The sequence below is a fragment of the Lagopus muta genome, chromosome 2 (assembly GCF_023343835.1).
Source record: "Lagopus muta isolate bLagMut1 chromosome 2, bLagMut1 primary, whole genome shotgun sequence".
Lineage (NCBI taxonomy): Eukaryota > Metazoa > Chordata > Aves > Galliformes > Phasianidae > Lagopus > Lagopus muta.
The window spans coordinates 103,452,509-103,474,407 of NC_064434.1; the positions used below are offsets into that span (position 1 = coordinate 103,452,509).

The 21,899-nt window shown below is 39.4% G+C and overlaps 1 protein-coding gene across 3 annotated transcripts; it reads right to left on the minus strand.

The window, feature by feature from the left end:
* Window positions 1–1,879: 1,879 nt before the first annotated feature.
* C1D (C1D nuclear receptor corepressor) lies at window positions 1,880–21,090 on the minus strand. Of its 3 annotated transcripts, XR_007375344.1 has the most exons (6): window positions 17,209–17,499; window positions 10,497–10,640; window positions 9,106–9,172; window positions 8,584–8,639; window positions 3,993–5,721; window positions 1,880–2,588 (listed from the first exon to the last, which is right to left on the minus strand). XR_007375344.1 is itself a non-coding variant. In XM_048936926.1 (5 exons), exons 2-5 carry the CDS (start codon window positions 10,632–10,634, stop codon window positions 5,554–5,556), a joined length of 429 nt encoding a protein of 142 aa, XP_048792883.1. In that variant the 5' UTR covers window positions 10,635–10,640; window positions 21,043–21,090; the 3' UTR covers window positions 1,880–5,553. The 3 variants fall into 3 exon arrangements, 2 of the variants coding, with proteins under 2 accessions (XP_048792883.1, XP_048792882.1); XM_048936926.1 differs by lacking the exon at window positions 17,209–17,499 and adding an exon at window positions 21,043–21,090 and having other exon boundaries at window positions 1,880–5,721; XM_048936925.1 differs by having other exon boundaries at window positions 1,880–5,721.
* Between the last annotated feature and the right edge of the window lie 809 nt (window positions 21,091–21,899).

The window sequence follows — 21,899 nt, forward strand, 5'->3', positions numbered from 1 at the left end:
CTGAGGTACTTTGTGCAAGTACCAGTGGTAAACCCTGTGTAGATGAAGGACAAACAACACAGATTCTGTCTATGCATCAAGAATGTGGCCTTTAACAAACAGACATATTTCATAGGAATTCAGTAACTTAACATCAGCTAAATTTTAGTGCTGTTTTGGTCACATAATATGTACAGTCTTGCTCAGCTACATAAAACCAAATTATATTCTTTTGTGCTTGATTCTTGCTACTGTGACTAACTAAATAGAGACTTAAGCTGACTTAAAGGAGTAAATAATTAAGCCTATGATGTTACAGTCTCCAACAGTACCATCTCATGAATACACACTTTTGATTCTGATATACACTCAGACAGGAACTTAAAACTTACTGCCTGCCCTTCAAGGAGGTACGTAACATTCTGGTGGATGTGTACTGTGTTCATACACAGACAGCATCTCGTGAGATCAACTGCCTTGAGGAAATGCTCTCCCCATGGAAACACTGCACAAGAAAACATGTTTTGTCTTGTGTGTGAGCTGGGGAGTATGTTTGTTAGCCCATGGCAACAAATTTAAAAGACTGTTTATATTGTCCACCTTGACAATGATTGTTACTAGGCATTTCTCTCTCTCACCTTTTAATAATGGTGACAGTAACTTTGTGCATTTAAGCAATGACAAATTTGTTCCCACGAGGCCAAAAAAACACTCAAATGGCAAATAACAAAACAAACCTTCTAGAAAACAGGAAAACATAATTTGAAACACGTTTATGAAAGTGAACATTCATATTAAATGAGAGGATATTAAAGACTACTGCTTCTTCAGACAACTTTGCTTGCGTGATTCAGAAAATGTTCATTTACTTTATCTGAGTGTCCTGGTAAAACTCAGCTCGGAATTTGCCCCTAGAACTGCTGCTTTAAAAGATTTCATTTGCAAGCACAGCTAGACTCCATTTCTTTTTCTACCTGTGCTGAATTATTGCTGTGCAAGATGTATCAGCATGAATTTCAGGTGATCCTTAGTTTGGAAGTGATTTTGTTGATGTACTTAACGATAGCCGGTCAAGATACCTTTGAAATCAAGATTGTACTGGTGTAAAACTGGAACAGAATTAGACCCATTTTCTATCACTTAATATAGTCCTTAAATCTCTCCATGGAATGTGTCCACACTAGGCTGAGAAGAAGCCTCTTGGCAATACTGAATTATCATATTGAACTGTTTCCATCCATTTGCTGGGACTGCCAAATTGAAATGATGCATGTCAAGGCAACCTTACGCTGAAAAGTAAAAGATAGCCTCTTAAATGTTCCATTTATAAAGCTTTTTATTCAGTCAAATTTAGTATCCCCTCTGAAATATATCACTTTACAAAATTGATACTTTGCCATTACAAGATTTCCACACCATATTCACTCAGCTTAGTAGTAAAAACAAGCTTTCTCTCTTTTCCCTTTGGTGCAGCCGATAAAAACTGAGTTGTTCAAGGCCTGCTTCTCAGATCACCACCACTACAGATTCCACAATCTGTAATTCTGCAAGAAAGGATAAAAGTCAGCAAAAAGGCAAATTGTTAGGAGTATCAGTAAAACATCACAGGTGCATCATACTGGAATGCAGGAACTATTAAATTTAAAAACAAAGGACGAAGTTAACACTAAGGATGATAAGATGATCTGCAAAACAAATGCATTCATGTAGACTCCGGAGCTCAATGCAAGGAATATCACTCAAGCAAGTAAGCAAAAATGACAGTGCCATGCTGAAGAACATGAATACGTTTTTCCTAGCATGTTATAGTTGATTCTAAAATGATAAACTGCTTTAATTACTCATTATTTCTCTTAAATTACTGTAGCCTTATGTGTTGGTTTTTTGTTGTTGTTTTGTCTTTTGTTTGGTTTTTTTTTATCCCTGCCGAGTAAATTTTGAACTAAGAATCATATATAAACAATTTTAACAAACGCCCTACTTTGGCATCTTTACATCTCAGTTCAGGAAAAAGACGTGGTCGAAATGCAACCAATTTCAATTATTGTAAGCTGGAACATTTCTTTGGTTTGAAGTTTGCCAGACTTACTCTGTAGAGAAGTCTCATGATTATTTCTCCGATTATATTCTGATTTTGTGTATCACTCCAATGTTAGCTGGTGCTACTTTTTTTCAACAGTCAATTTGCCTAAAAAAGGATGCTGTTGTTCCCTTACACTTTAACATTCCAAAGCAGCTACACATTACTAGCCAGCCATGTTTGATGAAAGAAAAATGACATTCCATTCAAAAGCTGTTTCATTTTGATAACCAATTTGGCACGTATCACATTTTAATGATGAAGATCAGAGGATGTTTTTCCTAGGCATGAGGGAGTTTTGCAGTTGCTTCCAGTAGAAGAGAATCTGTGTAAACTGAGTCAAGAGTTCAGGGAGATCTTGCCAGAAGGAACTTTGCACAGAATATCACCAACATCAGTGGATCTCTACGTGTGCTTCTAGGTACAATTTGCTGTTCTCAACTTCTAAAAGCCTTCCTGTCGCCACCATCTGCCTTTACGATGAGATGAGGTCTCCTCTACTGAGATTGCAGACGCAGGTCTTCATCATCTGCTGGCCAAAGTATGTCATGTTACATGGGTCACTCCAAAAGTAATGCCACCTCTTTACATATGGAAATCTAGTTTTTTCTTTACATTTGTAATGGTCTCAGCCCTGCAGATTTAAAAAAAAAAAAAAAAAAAAAAAAAAAAAGGATTTTGGTGTCCCTCTGAATTCCAAAACAATTCTGTTTTTATAATATTCTATAGTTGATATTTTTATAGTAAGTTTCCAAGGTAACTTGATCCTTCTTTAGCTTTTATCATTCCAGGTAACTATGTTGTGAGGAGATTTCCAATGAAACAGGAACATTAATACTTTCTGACAGGACCTTATGCTAGTATCGATTTTCAAGGCCAGAAGCAATTAGGATGACATAGTAAAATATCCACTCTTGAGGATGCAGTTCTCAAATAATAAAAAGACTGGAGGAATAGGGATGAACATCAGTGATATGTTGACTTGCTAACTCACAACTAGCATTTAAAAGAGGGCAAATCAAAGTTGTAGTAAGCATCCTCATTTGTTTGCAGTCACAGTACACTATCTTAGAGAAAGACGGGTGTTTTCTAGGAGCAGAACCAAGGTAATGCAGGGAGATGTCAAGCTACTAATAGGGCTGTGGGCCAGTAACAGACACATGGTGATAATCTTCAGTTTCTGGGGTATTCACTGGAGTTACTGTCTTTGCATTAGAAAAGCCACAAACCTGGTCATCAGAACAGCCACATAAGCATTTACCAAGTTGCATTTGCTACACGTATACCAATTTTCCTATCACAAATGTCAATTACGTGTACATACTTCATTATACCAGATGGATTTCTACTTCAGCAACTCTTCATTAACATCCTTGCATTATTCTCGTTTAAACATTTACCCATGAAAGCTGTGTACTTTACTGGACACTGAATTATGATCTTTTTTCAGAAATTAACCTTTTAAAACAAAAGCTATAATTAAAGCTTAAGAGGAAAATCATGTAATGGAAACGTCCTTCAATTCCCTTTTAATTAACAGTACTGCACATAAATAGAAGCTGATCTACCTGCTTCCTCCAGAAAAAGCATACCAAAGTATAAGACATTATAACCTCAAAAGTCTCTGCATTAAAACACTTGTAGCTTCTGCTACTTCATACCACATACATCCTGTTGTCTTACTAACTAGTTCACAGGGCACCTGTTCTTCACATCATATTTTTTTGAGGCTAATGTTTTGAACTTTGCACGTGAAAACATCTACACTGACACAAAGTTCACAGGTCTGGTTATAATATTCTACAGATACAAAACAACACACTTCAAGTCTTCCACAATTTTAACCTGAATCTCAAGACCCACGAGTCTAACTGTGCTTTTGTTTTGCATAACTGTGACATTCATCTGTAGAAATAAAGCATGCTCATCTTACCTTTCAGCCGGCAGAAGTTTTTGCATTTTTGATGTGTATGCTCATGAGTTGCCCTGTAGATCTGAGGCAGCAAAGACAGGTACCAGCATCAGCACCTATAGAAACAAGCTCTCCTTAACTGGATTGCTTGAACTGGAATGAAGAAATTCTTGCTTGTTCAGAATTTATCACAAACAAAAATCTGTAAACTCATACAGTCACTGAAAATGTTTCCAGAGATACACAACAATTACTTGAGTTTATTAAACTTCACTGTTATTTTGAAATATTTACTTTTAGATAGTCAGTGACAAGAGAATCTTCATTTTAGCACCTCACTGAAATCAATTCATGCTCTGCATAATGCATGATGCAGGACAACACTGAAGACAATACCCATTCATTGTAAATCACTCAGCTTGCAGTACTACCATAGGGGTACTGGATATATTTCTTTTAATCATTCAGTATTTTACTCTAACTGTATTTCCCAAGACTGCAGTCTGCTACCCAAATGGCATTTTGGTGAAATAAATTGTTCTTCATAATTAGCTTGCCCCTGCTTTTTAAGCAGCTTTTGGACTAATAATTGAGTTTTCCTTTGTAGCATACTGAAAAATGAATTTATTAGGTTCTAATTCCTAATGGAATTAATGTACTCCCTCTCCTAAACTAAGCTTCACATTTGAGCGCAGGAGACTATTTTGCAAGGCAGAGCAGCAGTTCAAAGTGTACCCAAGAACAAAGATCTGAAAAACAGCAGCCAATGACCACACTCCTACCACCTCACAGCACATTTATGTCAGAGTCAGCACTAAGAGATGCACACCACAGCCAAAATTCCAATCAAGTTCCTGCACGTGCTGTTTCCTGTTTGCTGTCCCCTGCCTGCTCCTTTGTTCAGCCCTACAAAGCACTCATTTGGGCTCTTTCTGTTGTGGTTCCCCCCCTGCACGGATTAGACACTAGGACTTAAAGTGGAATTCAGGCTATTTGCTTGCAGCCCTTGAACCTCAGTTTCTTCAGAGACCACAGAAGTAAGGGAATACAGCATACATGCTATTCCAGAAGCTGAAAACAGAACAGTTCAATATAGTGAATAAACCTTACAATACTCTGTGAACACAAGAACTCACTCAATGGTGTAATGAGAAAGTAAACATGGGTTTTACATGAACACCACGAACTGGACAGCATTGTTTGAGACTGCTTTAATATTCAAGAGACGAAGTACATACAAAAACATAAGTAAAAAAAATAATTCTTAGGCATTATAATCAAAGCAGTACCAGTATCTATTACCAACAAGCATTTGGCAAGTCATTATCATTTTAATAATGAAACATTATTTCTGCAGCATTACATGGCACTTACAGATATACATACAATGCTTTTTTTTTTTTTTAAACCTCAGTGCATAGTTACCTCAGAAGGGAGCATCCTGGACAAAATACAACCCTGAAAAATTTTTTAAGTGTAATTTAATCAAGATGTTGCTATACAGCACTTCTGTAAGACTCATACAGCGCAGAAAACACATTTTGATAACTTTAGGTGTCTCTGATAACATAAAGGGGAAAAATTAGTTCATCTTTCTCTTCTTTGCTTTAGCAGGAGTTTGGTCATTTTCAGGATTTGGTTCCCAGAGAGCATTCCTTACAAATCTGGAAGCTGCTCCTTTATCAAGTTTGGATGCCTTTTTCTTGTCTGCTATTTCTTTGACCTTGTTCATGTATGTTCTTATTCTCTCCTAGAAAAAAAAAATATATATATATATATATTTAGTGCTTATATTTACACACACACAAGGGGTTTTTGTGTTGGGTTGTTTTTTTTTCTCCCCAGACCGTCCTTCCAAGTTTACCACTGGAGTAAAATCAATGAGTAGGAGCACTCCACATGGTACCTTTCTATAACAAACAGAAAAATAGCATCTTCTAAACATATACCAGGCTCTTTGCAAATTTAAGGCTTCCTTTTTAGCAGATTCTCCAACATGGGTATCTACCATACTAATATTTGCATGACATCCATCACCAAAGAAACATGAAGTCCTACAGCTGTACTGTAAGACAAGGGAATTGTATTTAATGTTGCTAAAAAATACAAAAAAAAAAAAAAGTTTGGCCTCAGTAAAGATAGCAAAAATCAATATTTAGATATGATGTATTTATAAAATTGCACTACTCACTGTCTATGAAAGAGGGGAAGATGGAGAAAAAAAGAAGGAAGAAGAAATCCACATAAAGCATCTTACAAAAGTCAAGAAGTCACAAGCATTAAGTATGCAACTACACAAAAGATCTGTGGTCAAGATCCTGAAATGGTTCATTGCTAAGTCTCCCTTGACATATTCAAAGCAATCTGATGAATTTCCAGCTGTACTAGAGATATCTCTTATGACCATAAACGATCAAAAAAGCCTGTTTCCACTGCCATTCTCTAAAGAGAGGGAATACATCCTTTCTTGTCACCTTCGCCTACAATAGTCATTGAGCGTCTCATGTCATGTTGAACAAAGCATGGCTTTGACCCAGCCTCACCTGCAGATCCCCACCAGTTTAACCATCTCATTTATGTGCATGCTCACCCTCAGCCAGTTCTATAATCAATAAAGAAAATTACTTTGAGAGCGTAAACCCTCTAAGATGGGAATCACATTCTGTTAAGTGCCTGCTTCTCCTCACTTAGTAGAGAGGACACTCGCAGTAATTCTGTACAGTAGGTAAAAGGTTGGCTCACAGATTTCACATCTAGATATTTAGCCCAACATGGCCTTGAACTGTAGGGCCTTCAGGTGTTTCTGTACTACATGCAACAAACAACAGTAATGCATGCATGTGTGATGCACATATGCTTTACCCAATGCATGAATTGCCAGAGTTGACTAACAGGACATTTATGGATATTGATAACTACATACATCCTGCTGTTACCTAATCCACGACTAGTGACAGCTTTTGGAATGTGAAACATCACCTACAAGACCTGCACTACAGATCTGATTTTTAGTTCTTCACTGACCCTTACAAGCAACTGATTTGTCAAAAAAATTGGACAATCTTGTGTCAAAAATCAGCTTTAATGAAGAGTGCTTTTCAAGGTCTGAAACCATGACAGACTGCGATTTTTTTTTGGTGCCTGAGATGGTTCATGAGAACACGTGGCAAGCCTACATATATCAACATGGGAAGAAGCAGCCAACTAATATCAAAATGCTGAAAGAAATGAACTCTGATAGCTGGAATGCAAGTTTTATTAATATCATTTGAATCCCAATATACTCCCTGTACGTACAGAAGGAGCAATTCTAAAAACAAAACAATCATGATGGAACATGATTTTTTATTCCCTTTCCACATGAATAAGAACATCACAATGCTCCTGGAAGAAAGGAAAGAGCTGAAAGGAATCTAGCCTAGAGTAAGTCACTCATTCTTCAAATTTAAAACGACTGCCAATTGTGAGGTAAAATACCAGCATAAAATACCCACAGTAGAAGAGATACAATTTATTTTTAGTGTAACAAAATTAACACAATATTCAGATGCTATATAATATAGGAGGAACAAGAAACTGACTGAGAGTTCATGAAATATTAACCGGCCCATTTTTTAATGGGATACAGTCTAGACTACTGAAAACCTCACAAAATTAAAAATAGAAGGATTCTTGTTATTCAAGCTAGCTTTCCACATCTTTCATTCCTATCTTCTATTGCTCCGGTTACCTAAGGATTGCATTTAAGCTAAGTATATTATGATTGCCTAGATTTAGTGTTTTCATTTATACCAGAATTAAAAAGGGTAGCTCAAAGTTTTGAAATCTATTTTTTTTCTTTAAGCTGAATGATTTGATATTTTAAGTCAGCAGAATTTTTCAAGATACCATGCCTTCTGTACTGCAGTCATGCATCTAAATGGAATATAAAGACAAACCTAAAAGATTTATTACAGGCTGTAAATATGTCACTAATGCAGAATTACTGGACAATACACATACAACTGGTGCCAAAAAAGCTTTTAGCTTTGTTGCTGAACTGGATTCTTTACTGCTGAGAAAATGAATTAATGGAGGACTTGGAAGAAGGGGGGGCTCTTTCCCGTCTTTGCTAGTAAATCAACCACACTACGCTTTCAGAGTCATACAAAAGTAAGAAAAAGACAGCCTCAGAGATTAACATGATTCCAAGTATTCCTAAGGAAAAAAAAAAATGCCATACTGGAAGTTATAAATTATTATCAGGCATGAAACATTTTTCTATTTAACAGATACAAGTGAAAAGCTATTCTGTTCAGAATTCAATTCTCAAAAAGAGAAATGGAGAAGCAGAAAGACAAGACGGCACTATTCATCGCGTTGCTTTTTCTTATTTCAGTAGGCTCTACAAACGATACTTCAAACTGTGCTGTTTGGAACTAAAAATACGAATTTCTTAATTTAGAGAACCCAGTAGGGCATACTAACAGGCAATTAGATAATATTACGTAGCATATGGGTGCTATCATGGCCATATGCCAATTTCAGAAGATATAAATATACATCTGCTTCTATATGAGTTCACAGCTCTGGACAAGTAAAGTATTGAAAGCATGCAATGTAAGAATCTTACCAGTTCCTGTTTCACTGGATGTTCCTTTGGATTGATTCCCTGAGTAGCCAAGTATACTACAAGAAGAAAACGTGGTTTTGATATGGATGGCTGTGATGACTTAGTGCCCAATTAACCAGTCAAATAGGAAAACTGTAATTGCCACATGAAACTATTAATCATGGTGCTTAACCACATGGTTAAGTATCTGACAGCAACACCGTTATCAAATATTGCTGTTAAAAATACATATATATAATAAATAAATACATAAAATACATAATGCAGTTAAACTTTGCCCTTTTAAGAAGGACAGAAAAGGTTGCCAAGAAAAAAAAGCCACAAAGATTCTCAGGCATGTACAAAGCCAGCTTCTGTAATTATCAACATCATTTACCTTAAGAATAGCAACAATTTGAGTCCTTAATCATCAGTTTCTATCTATTTGGCTATGAAATACATTTGAAAATAAATTTGATGTTTGCAGCTAGAAAGCATTCAAACAGTGATCATCTGAACCTTGTCCTCCTATCACATACTTACCCCAGAACATTGAATTCAAGGTGTACGCTGAAACCAAATCCAGTTTTGCTTGCTCAAGTGGCTCTAACTAGAATGAAAAGAGAAAATCATTTACACATTTTCAAGATGTGGACATATTTTAGCAGTGTGCCTATTTTCGAACTGAGCATTAATGCATTCATAGATACGTACTAAATTAGCATTTTTTTACAGCACAGGTTCACTGAGATGAAGCCTGCCACCTCAGGACCATACCCTCCTCTCCAAACAGTCACGTCATTTTCCCAGCTTGATCTTAAATTCCACAGTACCATATGGCTAAAATAATAAAACCTCTTAGTGTGGAGCTCTTTGACTCTTGTTCCCGCAGTCAGGAAAAAGACCCTATTTTTTCCACAAAAAATAGTTTCAAAATAGTTTCTGCTATCACCAGAAGAAAAAAGAACGCCTGAGTATTATTGAAGCTCAGATACAAGTGTGCTGTGAACAAGTGATGAACACTAGTATACATATAACATAACATATAGCATTAGATTGCATTTGATGCATGCTAGAACACTTACAGCTGCCCAGCAAAGGAACAAAAAAGGTAATGCCTTGTTTTTTTTCCCCTCAACTGTCAAAGTCAATTTATTGGTTTAGTCCTATAGGATTTCCAGAGACTCTGATAAGATCATTGTATAGTTCACTACTTCTAACATGGATACTGTCAAAAGATCAGTGTTGTTAAGACTGTTTTCCTCATAACTCATTTATGTTAGAAACCCTCAGAGGATAAAAAAAAAAAAAAAAAAAGGTTCTCATGTTAGCTTTTCCTTGCCCTAAAGAAAGAAGATACATGTAAGGTTTTAAATGTTACAAGACAGATAGACTTTTATGAGATCTTCAGGCAGTACTTTGCTGTCTTTATGTTCTGAGGGAAGAAAAAAAAAATCCAAACATCCACAAAGTTTACAGGCTTGTGCTTACAACACAGCTAGAAGAGACAACTCAGTTTTTCAGAGACCAGATTCTGCAAGTCAACAGGAAATCAATTCTCAATGTTGACAATTCATCTTCACATCCTTCTATATCAACCACATTTCTGTGATGTTTGTTGTGAAAAGGACATGGACAACTTGGAACAAGCTCTCTGCTCAGGAAGAGCACTCAGCATGCACTTTTGGGAAGGTGAAGTATAGGATAGAAGCCCATTACCTAAATGATTCACTGGTAGAATCTTCACTTTCCACCTTTGAAGAATATACATTTCATCACTTAGTTCATAACATCATCTGGGTATCTTACAAACGCAGAAGTTTCAAATATTGGGTGTGACAGGTAGGCAGTGTAATATTTGTTATTTCTCTGTGCAGTGGCTAAACAGACCCTGTATTATTAACAGAAAGGCTATCAAGTGGAAGATGATTTACCTTCTGGAGAAGCTCACTTCTAGGAACTGACATCATTGTCTTCAACATCTCATCTACCGAAGTAAGAGATTTTTCAAATGTTGCAAGATAATCATGAATTTCAGTGGGATATTCTTCTGTGTTAATATCTTCTGCCATTTCCACCTAGAAAGAAGCAGCAAAATCAGTAACGCTCTCTGCAGAATTCAAAAGACTATTTTAAAATAGAAACCACAAGCATTTATTCATTAAACATTATAAAAAGTGCCTCCTCCTGAAGAATTCCAGCAATCAGCATCAGTAGTGAAGTAGTGACACAGTTAAAGATCCCATAGCTCCAGGGATAACTCCCAACTGCTGTACAAAACAGCATGAAGGAGAATTACAAGTGATACCTATTCTTGTACCGGTCCCAAAGCAGTACTTAGCTTTTATGGTCTGTGGTAGAAGGAAATTATTTGCTTGCTTAAAAGTGCTCTAAATATCTAGTAAATCACAGTACATAAAGAGCTAAACCAAGTGCACACGTGCAAAAATTAGAGATATAGCTTCAGCCCATCCTAGGAACAGACATGACTTCAGTTTCAGAGTGGTTATGCAGCCCCAGTTATGTCAGGGTCAGTTATCTCTCTCAATCTTAAATTTAAGAGTTGGTCCAAGAAACGCTTCCTGTGAACTCTGCATCCAGTTCTCTGAATTCTCTGTGGACCACTTTAATCTGAGATATAACTCTAACAGTAATGAAACTGAGTTGATTTTGATTTCCGAATGCAAATCTTGTAGACACATCCATGCAAAGCAACTGTGAGATCAGCAAAGATGTGAACGATCCCAGAGCACACCGGTTTTGATCCCAGCATGTGCAGTAATGGGGCATGGCTACTGCCAAGCCATCTGGTCACTGGCTTCCAATCAAGATCTTTAATTAGATTCCTCTCCAATCATAAAACACATTATCTTGGAAAGCTGATGTTACTTAAATCTGCATCATTTTCTACAGCTTCTACTGATTGAGCAACAATTATTATTTTTCTTTTTAATGTTAAAAGAAGAAATACATTGTTTTCCTGCTAGTTTGCAGGGCTGTATCAGGAACAGTGGGAGCATCTGGATCACTGCAGTCCCTTCTGCTTGGGGTCAGTGTGAGACTCTCACTCCCAGCTGCTGAGTGCAGAAGGTGGGAGCTCTGGTTGGAGAAACCACACTCTCAAAGTTTGATCTCTGAATACCAAAGCCACGCAGCCAGCACAAACTGCAAGGAAACAGCAAACAGCTGTCATATCACTGCTGTTTGTTTTAGATAGAGATCTGATCTTTCCCTTTTCCAGGCAAGAACACAGTTTGTGTAGAGAGCTTTCTTTTTAGTTATATTGTCTCCTGGAGGTCAAGCAGGAGGAAGACTGAGAGGAACAACAGCATGGCACTATTTTCCTCAGGTCTCCTGAAACCTCTGTTTTTAGCCACGTCAGTGCAATTCCAAAAACATGAAAAGTCAGTTAACAAGCCCATTTCCATTGCTTTTATTTACATGGTTGAGTTATAATCCTACTCAGATGACTTCTTATCTTGGTCAGAAATGCGTTACTATACACTGAGGGTCCCCTCCATACCCTAGCATGCAACTCAAACCATTTCAATACCAACTCGGTCAGCTGCAGCATACCTAAGCAAGAAAGCTAAGCTGAACCTACAAAACACTGCCTACAAAAAGGTAAACAGCAATATAATTATTTCTACCTCCTATGATAGCATTGTTTGCATTTCATTCAATGCTACTTGCATTACAATCACCTTTCTCAGGCTGACTGAGAGCCAACCAGCTATCTGATAACCTTATAATACAGCACAGAAAATATTTAAAGCTACAGAAGACACTAAATTTGGCCAGCTGTTAACACAGTTAAGCCTGGTTAGAAGATGTCTGTCAGCATGCATTTACTATACTTACAAATACAGGGAGAGAAGTGTTATCCAATCCCAACAAACTCCCACAGCAGGAGCACGTTACCAATAAAAATAATTCAAGCTATTTCACCGCAGTCGCATGGACACGCAGTCACCAGAACATACATTACATTCCTCTCAATATCCCAAGGTAACCCTACAAAATGAGGGAGGGAAAGAATACAGATAGTAGGAAAGAAGAGAAACAGCTCAAAATAAGTTTTTCTACAAGAGGTACATAGCATGAGGTATTTACTTGACACTTTATTAGGAAAGGAAAACTGTGTGTCAGCCATCACTGGAACAAGGTTGTACTCAGGCAGTGAAGGGTAGGGCAGTCAGCCTAAGTCTGCTCCTTGTGCCAAGGAAGGGGGGAAAATGTGTCAAACTTGTGTTTGCAGTTCAGCAGGAATCAGAGCAAGTTCCTCCTCCTGCTGTGCAGGGCCCTCTCTCTTTTCATTACACTGTTGTTTCAGCATTACTAATCTCCGAGCAGGATATGTTACAGTGTTGGCACACGCCAACAATAAGGCAGCAGTCAACAGCCTACAAGAGTTTTGATAGTATTAAATCAACAAGAACAAACTTACACTGCATTAGAAAACATGCACACCGGAAACTCCACAGACCTGTTTCTGCCAAAACCAACACACACACAGCACAGTCACACCTGCTGAATGACAAAGGCAAGGACTGAGACCGTATCAGTGACTCTGTAATTACACCTAAAGGTTATACTGCCCTCCATAGTTACGTTTCGGTTATTAAACCACAAATAACATTTCCTCAAAGTTCTGTAAGTGTTTCCCAGTGTATTTTGAACAAGCAGAAATTCAGTTCCAGGAGTGGACATTTACTACACCGATATCTTTTGTTGGGTTTGCTGACTTTCAACTGTTTTTTATTTGCCCCAGAGATCCAACTTAAAAGTAAGAGTACTACAAGTATTCAGATACGTGGAGGTATGAAAATATTTGCTGATCAAATATGAGCACAGGGAAAATAAGGATAAGAACGTATTTCCATCAGCAAGTAACACAATGGTGAACATATAATCTGTGGTTGTGCAATGACAGTACCTTATAAGACCTTTAATTTTGAGAATGCAAAGGAAAGCTCAGAACCCATAAACACAACATGAAAAAGGCCAATTTTGATTGAAGACATTGAGAGAAACAAAAAGTGTGGACAAATATGGCATGACTTCATGACATCAATCTACCAGGAACAAGTTTCCCTTTTAACCCTAGGGCTTTTACCAACATAAGCCTCAGCAATCAGTTGCCTGCTGGCTCAAAAAGAGAAACAAATCAACCCCACTTTCCTTCCTGCCCACCTGGACATCAAAACTGTCCCTCTTATTTTGAAAAACAAACTCTAATTAGGATGTGGGTGCATAATGAGAGATTTTGCTGAAGAAGCATGGGGAAAGTAACAGAAGCTACAGGTATACATCAACATGGCAACATGAACCCTCAAAAGACAGAATTAAAGTACATTCAGCATCCCACATATGATTTCCACCCACAATTAAAACAGCGCTTCCAGGATAAAAATGATTTATTGGAAGTAGTTTGTAACGAGTAAAAAGATGACAAAAAAAAGAATTAAGCATCCAGCACTGTGTTTAATATTGCATCACACTTAGCACTTCCTACTAGTTCTCACCTTTTTTAAGCACTACAAAGCCTTGTTTTCAAACTGAGCTCAGATCTTTTACTTTTTTTCAGATGATTCGCCTAACAAAAAACAGATGAGACTCTTGCTTTTCATTGATATCTATGGATTACGTACAGAAAACCAAAAGAAACCCAAACACTTTTAGTCAGGGTAGGTAAACCCCTTTCAGATTCAAATCAAATGCATTAGCAATGTGGGTATGACAAACCATCTATGCCAGTATCTAAAATTTGGCACTGTCCTCCCTCTTTCAAATTCTGAATCAGAACTTGTAGTGGCTGTAGGTGATACACAAGCATGGCAGATGTCTATTCTGCTCTAACATTAATTCACTGCTGCAGCTGTGCAGCAATGAAGACACATGGAACAAACATCTTAAATTTAAAACTACTTGAGACCACAACAAAGCTTCTTAATTACAAACATCTTCTGGACAAATAAATCCACTTTGTTTTGGACAGAGATATCCATTTTATTCCATATTTGCAACACTGTAAGTACCATAGGATCTGGTCCATGGCAAAGACTGCTCAGCACTACTACTGCTAACAAGTAATTAGGTACTTGCTAATTATCACCGTGTCCATAGAGCTGTTTCTTCAAGGCAGCTTGGGGCAGCTGGAGAGTGCATCTACTGAGCACAGTTACAGTGCTTCAAACGCCAACACACAGTCTTGTTTGCAAAAGCAATTAAGCCTATAATGAAATACCAGATATGCAGCATCAGGCTTCTCTTGATTCCCTTAAAAATATTCCAATCCAAGCCACAGGAGTTATCCAGTGCACCCTTTACACTACTTTATGCAAAGGTAACAGCCAAGCAATCGCTTTTAACCCTGACATCAAAGCTAAGCTCCTGGCAGTATTCCAACGTGCACAGAAAAGCCCTGCAATACACCTGGCATCACCAGGATCTTGCTGATGCCGCTGAGATTTAATCTCATCAGTCCCAGAGGATCTGCAAAGTTTATTGTACTCTGTCTTAAAGGAAGACCAAAATTTAAAGGAAGGGAATAATATTTTTAAGGCTCACTTGCATTTCAGCCCACAGGGATACGATGAGAAACCAAGTATCCCATCCTAGCTCTTATTCACTTCTACTCTATCCACATAGGGATCAAGTTGAAAGTTTCTCCCTATGATTCCCAAAACATTTTTATTCTCTGTACAGTGTCATCAGCAGTGCTAGATTCCAGAGCCGATGACAAAATCATTTCCTCTGCCGAACAAATCCAATATACGCTGGCTCTTGTTCAGCTCAAACCTGTCAGTGCTTCCATCAGCAAGCACAATAATAAAACCAGCTGTCTTTGTGTTTGTCCAGAACACCTCTGAGTGAGACATGTTCATAAAAGCTCTCACACTATGCTAGGACAGCTCATTTCAAGACAGGCTTCCAAGTGATGGTAGGTTTGAACGTGTGACTGGTCTCACACTTCTGGTCGCACTGAAAACCAAGGAGCACCTGTACAGCAAAACACTGTCCCCTACTATAGTTTACTGAGTTGTGTCCACTTTGACAATGTATCCCTGTATTTTTTTTCTTTTCAGTTTGTGACAGTAGTCAATAGTTCTGCCCTACCAAATTCCCAGCAAACAGAAATGAACAAGTGCCCCATCTGCAGCTACTCAACCCTGGAGTTTCCCGCTTCTTCCAAAACATGCTGCCACTCGTTTCCTCTAGCCCCCATTTCTACAATCCATGAAAAACATACTTTCTTTCATTGGAATTTCATTTTCTACATTTACACTTTATGCAGTACCTTTTTCTGCTGATCTGAACAGCGATCCTAATCTACTTTTGGCTGTTCGTCAGTTGACCAAGCTAACAAAACAGCCTGAACTGAACTATTTTAACCACGGCCTGTACAAGCAACCTCTATCTCCACTTTGAAAATCAGGCTCTCCTTACAATAGACACTGATTTCTTGATATTCCTCGAGTTCCAACACCATTTTATAGAACCACCACACAATCACTGAGTTGGAAGGGACCTTTAAAGGTCATCTGGTCCATCTCTCACGCAGTGAACAGAGACACCTACAGCTCAATCAGGAGCTCAGAGCTCCTTCCTTGAGCTCCTGGATGTACCCAAGGACATGGCATCCACCCCCACTCTGGGCAAACTGTGCCAGTGCCACCTTTAATGTAAAATCTTTCTTCTTACCTCCAATCTAAATGTACCTTCTTTTAATTTGAAACCATTTCTCCTTGTCCTGTCAGAACATACCCCGCTAAAGAGTCTGTCCCCTTCTTTCTTATAACCCCCTCCTCATCAGATATAGAAAGGCTGCTCTCAAGTCTCCTCAGAGCCTTCCCTTCTCCAGGCTGCACAGCCCCAGCTCTCAGCCTGTCCTTGCAGAGAGGTGATCCACCCCTGGGATCGTTTTTGGATGCACTCCAACAGGCCCATGTCTCTCCTGAACTGAGTATTCCATACCTGGACGTAGTGCTCCAGGTGAGGTGTCTCAGCTCAGAGCAGAGAGGCAGGATCTCCTCCCTCACCCTGCTTGCCACGCTACTTTGGATGCAGCTTAGAATGTGGTTGGCTCTCCGGGCTGCAAGGGCACAGTGCTGGCTCATATCCAGCTGCTATCCACCAATACCCCCAGGTTGCATTCAGTCAGGCCGTGCTCTATCCTTACATCCTCAGTTTGTATTGATAGTGTAGGTTGCCATGACCCAGAACTCTTAGCAGGAACCCCATATTTATGTCTACAGCACAACCTGCCTAGGTACTGCCACCCTCAGGGCACGACTTCAGCTGAAAAGCCCACAGCCCACACTCACTTAACAACTGAAGTTAGGCATACATCACCCTGCCTGTGCTCACCAACAGAACGAGTGCCACACGCAGCTCAACTCTGGGAAGTTGTGGAGCACTCACACGTCTGGGACTGCAGAACAACATTTCACAGCTCCCTGAAAGCCTCGGTGCCTCTCGGCCCACACGCAGGCTCCACGACCACGTGTCATTTGAAATAAGCACGTGCACAAATCAAGGCATCCCATAAGCCCCACCTCCTGCTCTTTGTGACCGCCTGGTGCCTGACCGAGCCTGCAGGCACCAGGCCGTGGAATTTTAGCATTTTAGAGTTACGATACTGACCTTTTTGCAAATGTCACCTCCACATCTCCTCCGCTACAGACACACGAGGCTGGAACAACGCAATGAACGTTAGAGGCCCTCGTTCCCAAACTGCTGCTCCTAGCGGCTCCAAAAACCCTTAAATCACACACAGCGATGTGATGACTCTTACACCGAAGGGAGGAAGGCCTCGATTCCCCCCTCCTCAGCCCCACTGACGGACCCGAGCCAGCAGCACCGCTCGCCGCAAAGCGCCGGGCCGGAAAGCGCGCTGAGAGCGGAAAAGCGACGAGGGGCGGGGCCTGCGGTGGCGCGCGGTGATGACGTCAGGTCGGCGCCAGTGGGCGGGAATGGCGGATATTACCTCACGGCCTTTCCCCGCTGGGGTGGCGTTCGCTGCAGCGCGCTCTGAGGAAAGAATTTCTTACTGACGTCTAACGCAAATCTCCCCTCCTTCAGTTTAAAGCCATTCCCCCTTGTCCTGACGCCATCGGACCGCGTAAAATGTCAGTCCCCCTCCTGCTGCCTTCTCTAACTGGAAGGAATTAGGGGAACGGTGCTAGATGTTTCAGGTTCGCTGCCCTGCACGCTTCTCGGGGCACGCAGCGTAATGTAAAATATCTCAGAAATGAACTTCCTTCTCGTTGGCTGGTTTTCGAAGGAGTCTGTTCTAATTAAGTCAGTATGAACTGCAAACGAGTCTTTTTCCCTAAGACTGGCTGGAAACCTATCTGAAGATCTTCAGTCACAGTGCTGGTTTACATCTTGTCATCTCCTTTACCTCCGGGAGATTTAGATGTTTTCAGTTTCAACAAAAGCTGGCTGAAAAAGCAATGCAAGCCTGGAAGTATTTCAGGGCAATAATAGAACCCATTTTGTTGACTTTTTCACAACCGCTTTATAAAGAACACAGCCTCATTATCTCATTCATTCTCCCCAGTACAATTACAGTTACTAACTGTATGCAAAAGGGGATTCAGAGAAGATTTTGTGTATAATATTTAAAAATGCAACAGATTGAAGGGTAACAGAAACAGCAAGACTTGAATTCCTAAATAAAACCCCGCAGAATATTTGGCACACAGTCAACTCATTCTGACCTCTGTGTGCACATGTCACAGGTTGGGTACCCAGAGAGGAAGCTTGATTGACTGATTGAGAGGGAAGACAGATTGATTTACCAAACATTAGGTAGGAAGTTTCTGCAAGAGTCATATTTCCTAAACCCCACATTTTGTTTCAGTCGCAAGATGAAAGGAAAATGCAGTGCTGATCAGCCAACACTGTAGAAGATTGTAACCAGGTACAGAATTAATGCAGTGCAGGCTGGACTCAATCAGTCTTTCATGATCATACACTGTGGCTCTTTGTCGCCTTCTAGTGGATTACTTCTGTTATACATGTTAGTGGCTCCAAACTGCTGATTTGTGGCTCTATTCAGTTCACTGGGGTGAACTTAGTGCCGTGGGTCCTCGAATTTCTTGACGCAGTTCACTAAAAAGACTGCTAGGTATGCGAGAATTGTCTTCTGCTAAAATGGCTCTCTCACTTGTTTGTCTTTCTGAGAAATGAGGACCTAAGGATTTGCATTTATCACAGCCAAAGTCTGATTTGAGATGCAGCATATGCAATTGAGTTGTTTTATGTTGGTGCCACTGTGAAAGTGTATTATGATGTATGAATATCTGTAAAAAAGAAATTTACCCAAGAAAAGCTATACTGCCAGCCAGAACTTAATGGAAGACATTTCATTTGAGAGGGCTATGAATGATTATTGATTTTTCTCTATAATTCCCAAAACAACAGAAAACAATCCTAAATACTTTTGCCAGAATAGTCAAAGTGATAGGCATCCTTAATGTAATTAGACCTTTATTATGATTTATCTCACTATATACACACCACATATTGACTCCTGCAGAGCAGGCAGGGATGCCAAATCCCATAGGCTTGACCTCACTGGAACCATTATGCTTACAAGAGAGCAGAAGGATTTCTGTTCTGGGGTCACTTCCAGTATTCTTATCAGGATTATTAATACTTTAAGATGGGCGTATTTGCAGTATTTAAGATGAGCATTAATGTTTTATCAGTTTACTGTTAAAAGTCTTGATATTTCAGAATATTAAACTGCCTCAACTTTTCACCTCAGAGGGTCTGACCCACAGATTTTGTTGAAAAGAAAGCTTCTTGTTGCCTGCTTTACACTTTCTAATGTCTATGGAGTCCTCAGTTGTATTTCTGTGGCTTGAATGACATGATTTACTAGCTGCTCCTCCCTTGGGCATTATTTTAAAGCAAAATGCATCTCACTAAATTATGATGAAATGAAACTTTCCAGATTATTTGCATTTTGGTAAAGATATCAAGAGGAGATGTCTAATCACATAAGCCTGTGTCATGCCAAACACCACAGCCTGAAGTACAGACCAGCTGTGGCGACTCCAAATCCCAGGAAATAATGCTACTGAAAAAGCCTTCTAACATAATAAATCACTTTTATTCTGGCAAACTATATCTTAAACCTCCAGGGAGTCAGTAGCTGTGCTGAAAATGCTAAAGTAATTCAGACTTAAATCAGATTTAATTCTGTAAGATTACAGCTATTCTATTTTGAAACTAAGTTGAGAAGTGTTGTGGTACCTCTGGTCAGCCCATAGGTTGGGTTTGATTAAGTGTGCTTGTCTGAGACTCTACAATATCACATTTTAATCTATTTCAAGAAATGAGTTAGTCTGCACCTGGGTACCTGACCTGCAAACCATTTCACCATTGAATTACCTGGCTGTAATGCTATGAAAAGCACAGCAATGACAGCAGAGCAGCAAGGTCCCAAGCTGCAGCAAGCGAGGATTTATTCAAGTGCAACACTCATTAGCACAGAAATAAAGGAAAAAAACTTTGAAAAAAAGCTTCCTCCCTTCAGAAGGTCTCAGGTACACAGGATCTCTAGCAAAATATTGTTGCTTCCACTGCCATCCCTTAAATGAGAATGGAAAGGGGTGGATTCTGGCTCCACTCCCTTCTAGTCACTCAGATGCTTTGCATGCACTTGACCTCCCTTTGGTTGGCCCTGCCTTCCCATCAGATGCTCCATCAGTGGTTCAGGCTGTGACTCAGCATTTCTGCTACACTGGCCTACTGTGTTTAAAGTCAGTTTATGGCCAAAATCATTAAAAAGCAGAATATTGGAAGATACTTTGTAAAATCCCAGGCTGGGACATGCAGACCAGCTCAGGAGATATTAGTATGTGGAGTACACTTGTATCAGAAGGCCTTAGCCACATTAAGAAATCTCTGGGCCTTTCATGATTTTTAGGTCTGTTTCTTTGGGGTGTAATCTAATTAATCTATGCAATCTGTTCTGTAGGCAGATCAGTGAATTACCAGAAGAGGGCGTAGCAGGAGTAAGGTGAAGCGTGGACATCCCTCTGCTCATCTGCCCGCCTACCCGCACTTGCCGCCGAGTGCAAGAGGGGTGAGTACCTGATGTTTCCTTCAGCTCATGAGAAGACAAAATGGTTGCTAACTGGTAACTACAGGCAGCTCAACAGCATGTTTATGGTAATTTACTCTGCCTGTATTCTGCAGAGATCAGATACATGAAAGGAATAGGGAAGCAAGGCAGGAAGAGAGAATTTACAGTGATTTATTACAAGGCAAATGATAAGTATAGGAAGATGAAGATGTCTGACTGTCAGATTTGTGCCCCAGCCACTAGACTGAATAAAAAGAGTGTATAATCAAAAAATATTAGGATGTCATAATCACACACACAAAAAAAAAAAAAAAAAAAAACAAGAGAGTCAGGCAAAGTAGACTATGATAACAAAAGAGAATAAATAAAAGGCTTACCCCTATCCTGGGCTCACCCACAAAATACCAGCAAAGGCAATCTCCAGACAAGAACCTTCTCTACTGGTAGCCAGCTCTTAAATAGGTCTAGGAGGGTGGAGCCAGGCAGCACAGGTGAATTGCCTTCACCTGTGCTCCTCTGGCTGACTCATGGCTCTCCTCAGGTGATCAATCAGAGGTTCAGGCCGTGACTCAGCAGTTCCCATACAAAGGGAAATACAGTCTTGTGGCTAACCCACAGGGAAGTCTCTCATCTTCAGGACCTAAACCCAAAAACGATAGCAGTGGCACTTAGGACAGTGGAAGAGAAGTATAACCTCCAACATTTTCCGTGTTCTGATACAGCCTGCTGGATTTGATAGTGGTATACATTGCACTGTATGCCCAGGTGAACTTAGACTCACCTTTCAGATAAAAAGTTCTGGAAATGTTTTTCATTTTTTTCTGCACTCGAATTAAATTAGAATGGCTTTAAACATACTGAACAGAGGTTCTTTTCCCTTTTGAAAACATTTCTAATCAAAATACAGATGTAAAAGTACGTGGAAAGAAGGAAACTGAGCTCTATAACCTTGTTTTTGGGAGGAAAAATAATATAATTCAATAAAACTGGCTTAAACTCTTTGATTAAAGCTTTTTTAACATAACAGATAGGGAGGCTGAGATCTACACCGAGATAAAGACAGTTAATACAGATCAAAAGAGCTTGTGTCTGTGCCAGCTAGATTAAATGACAGGATGTGGTGAAGTGCTGGATGCTGTATCTGGTTACTTTACATATGAAACTTTATTTGCTGGATGCAAATATATTGATGAAGTTATATGCATTTATATATGAAAACAGTAGAAATAGATCA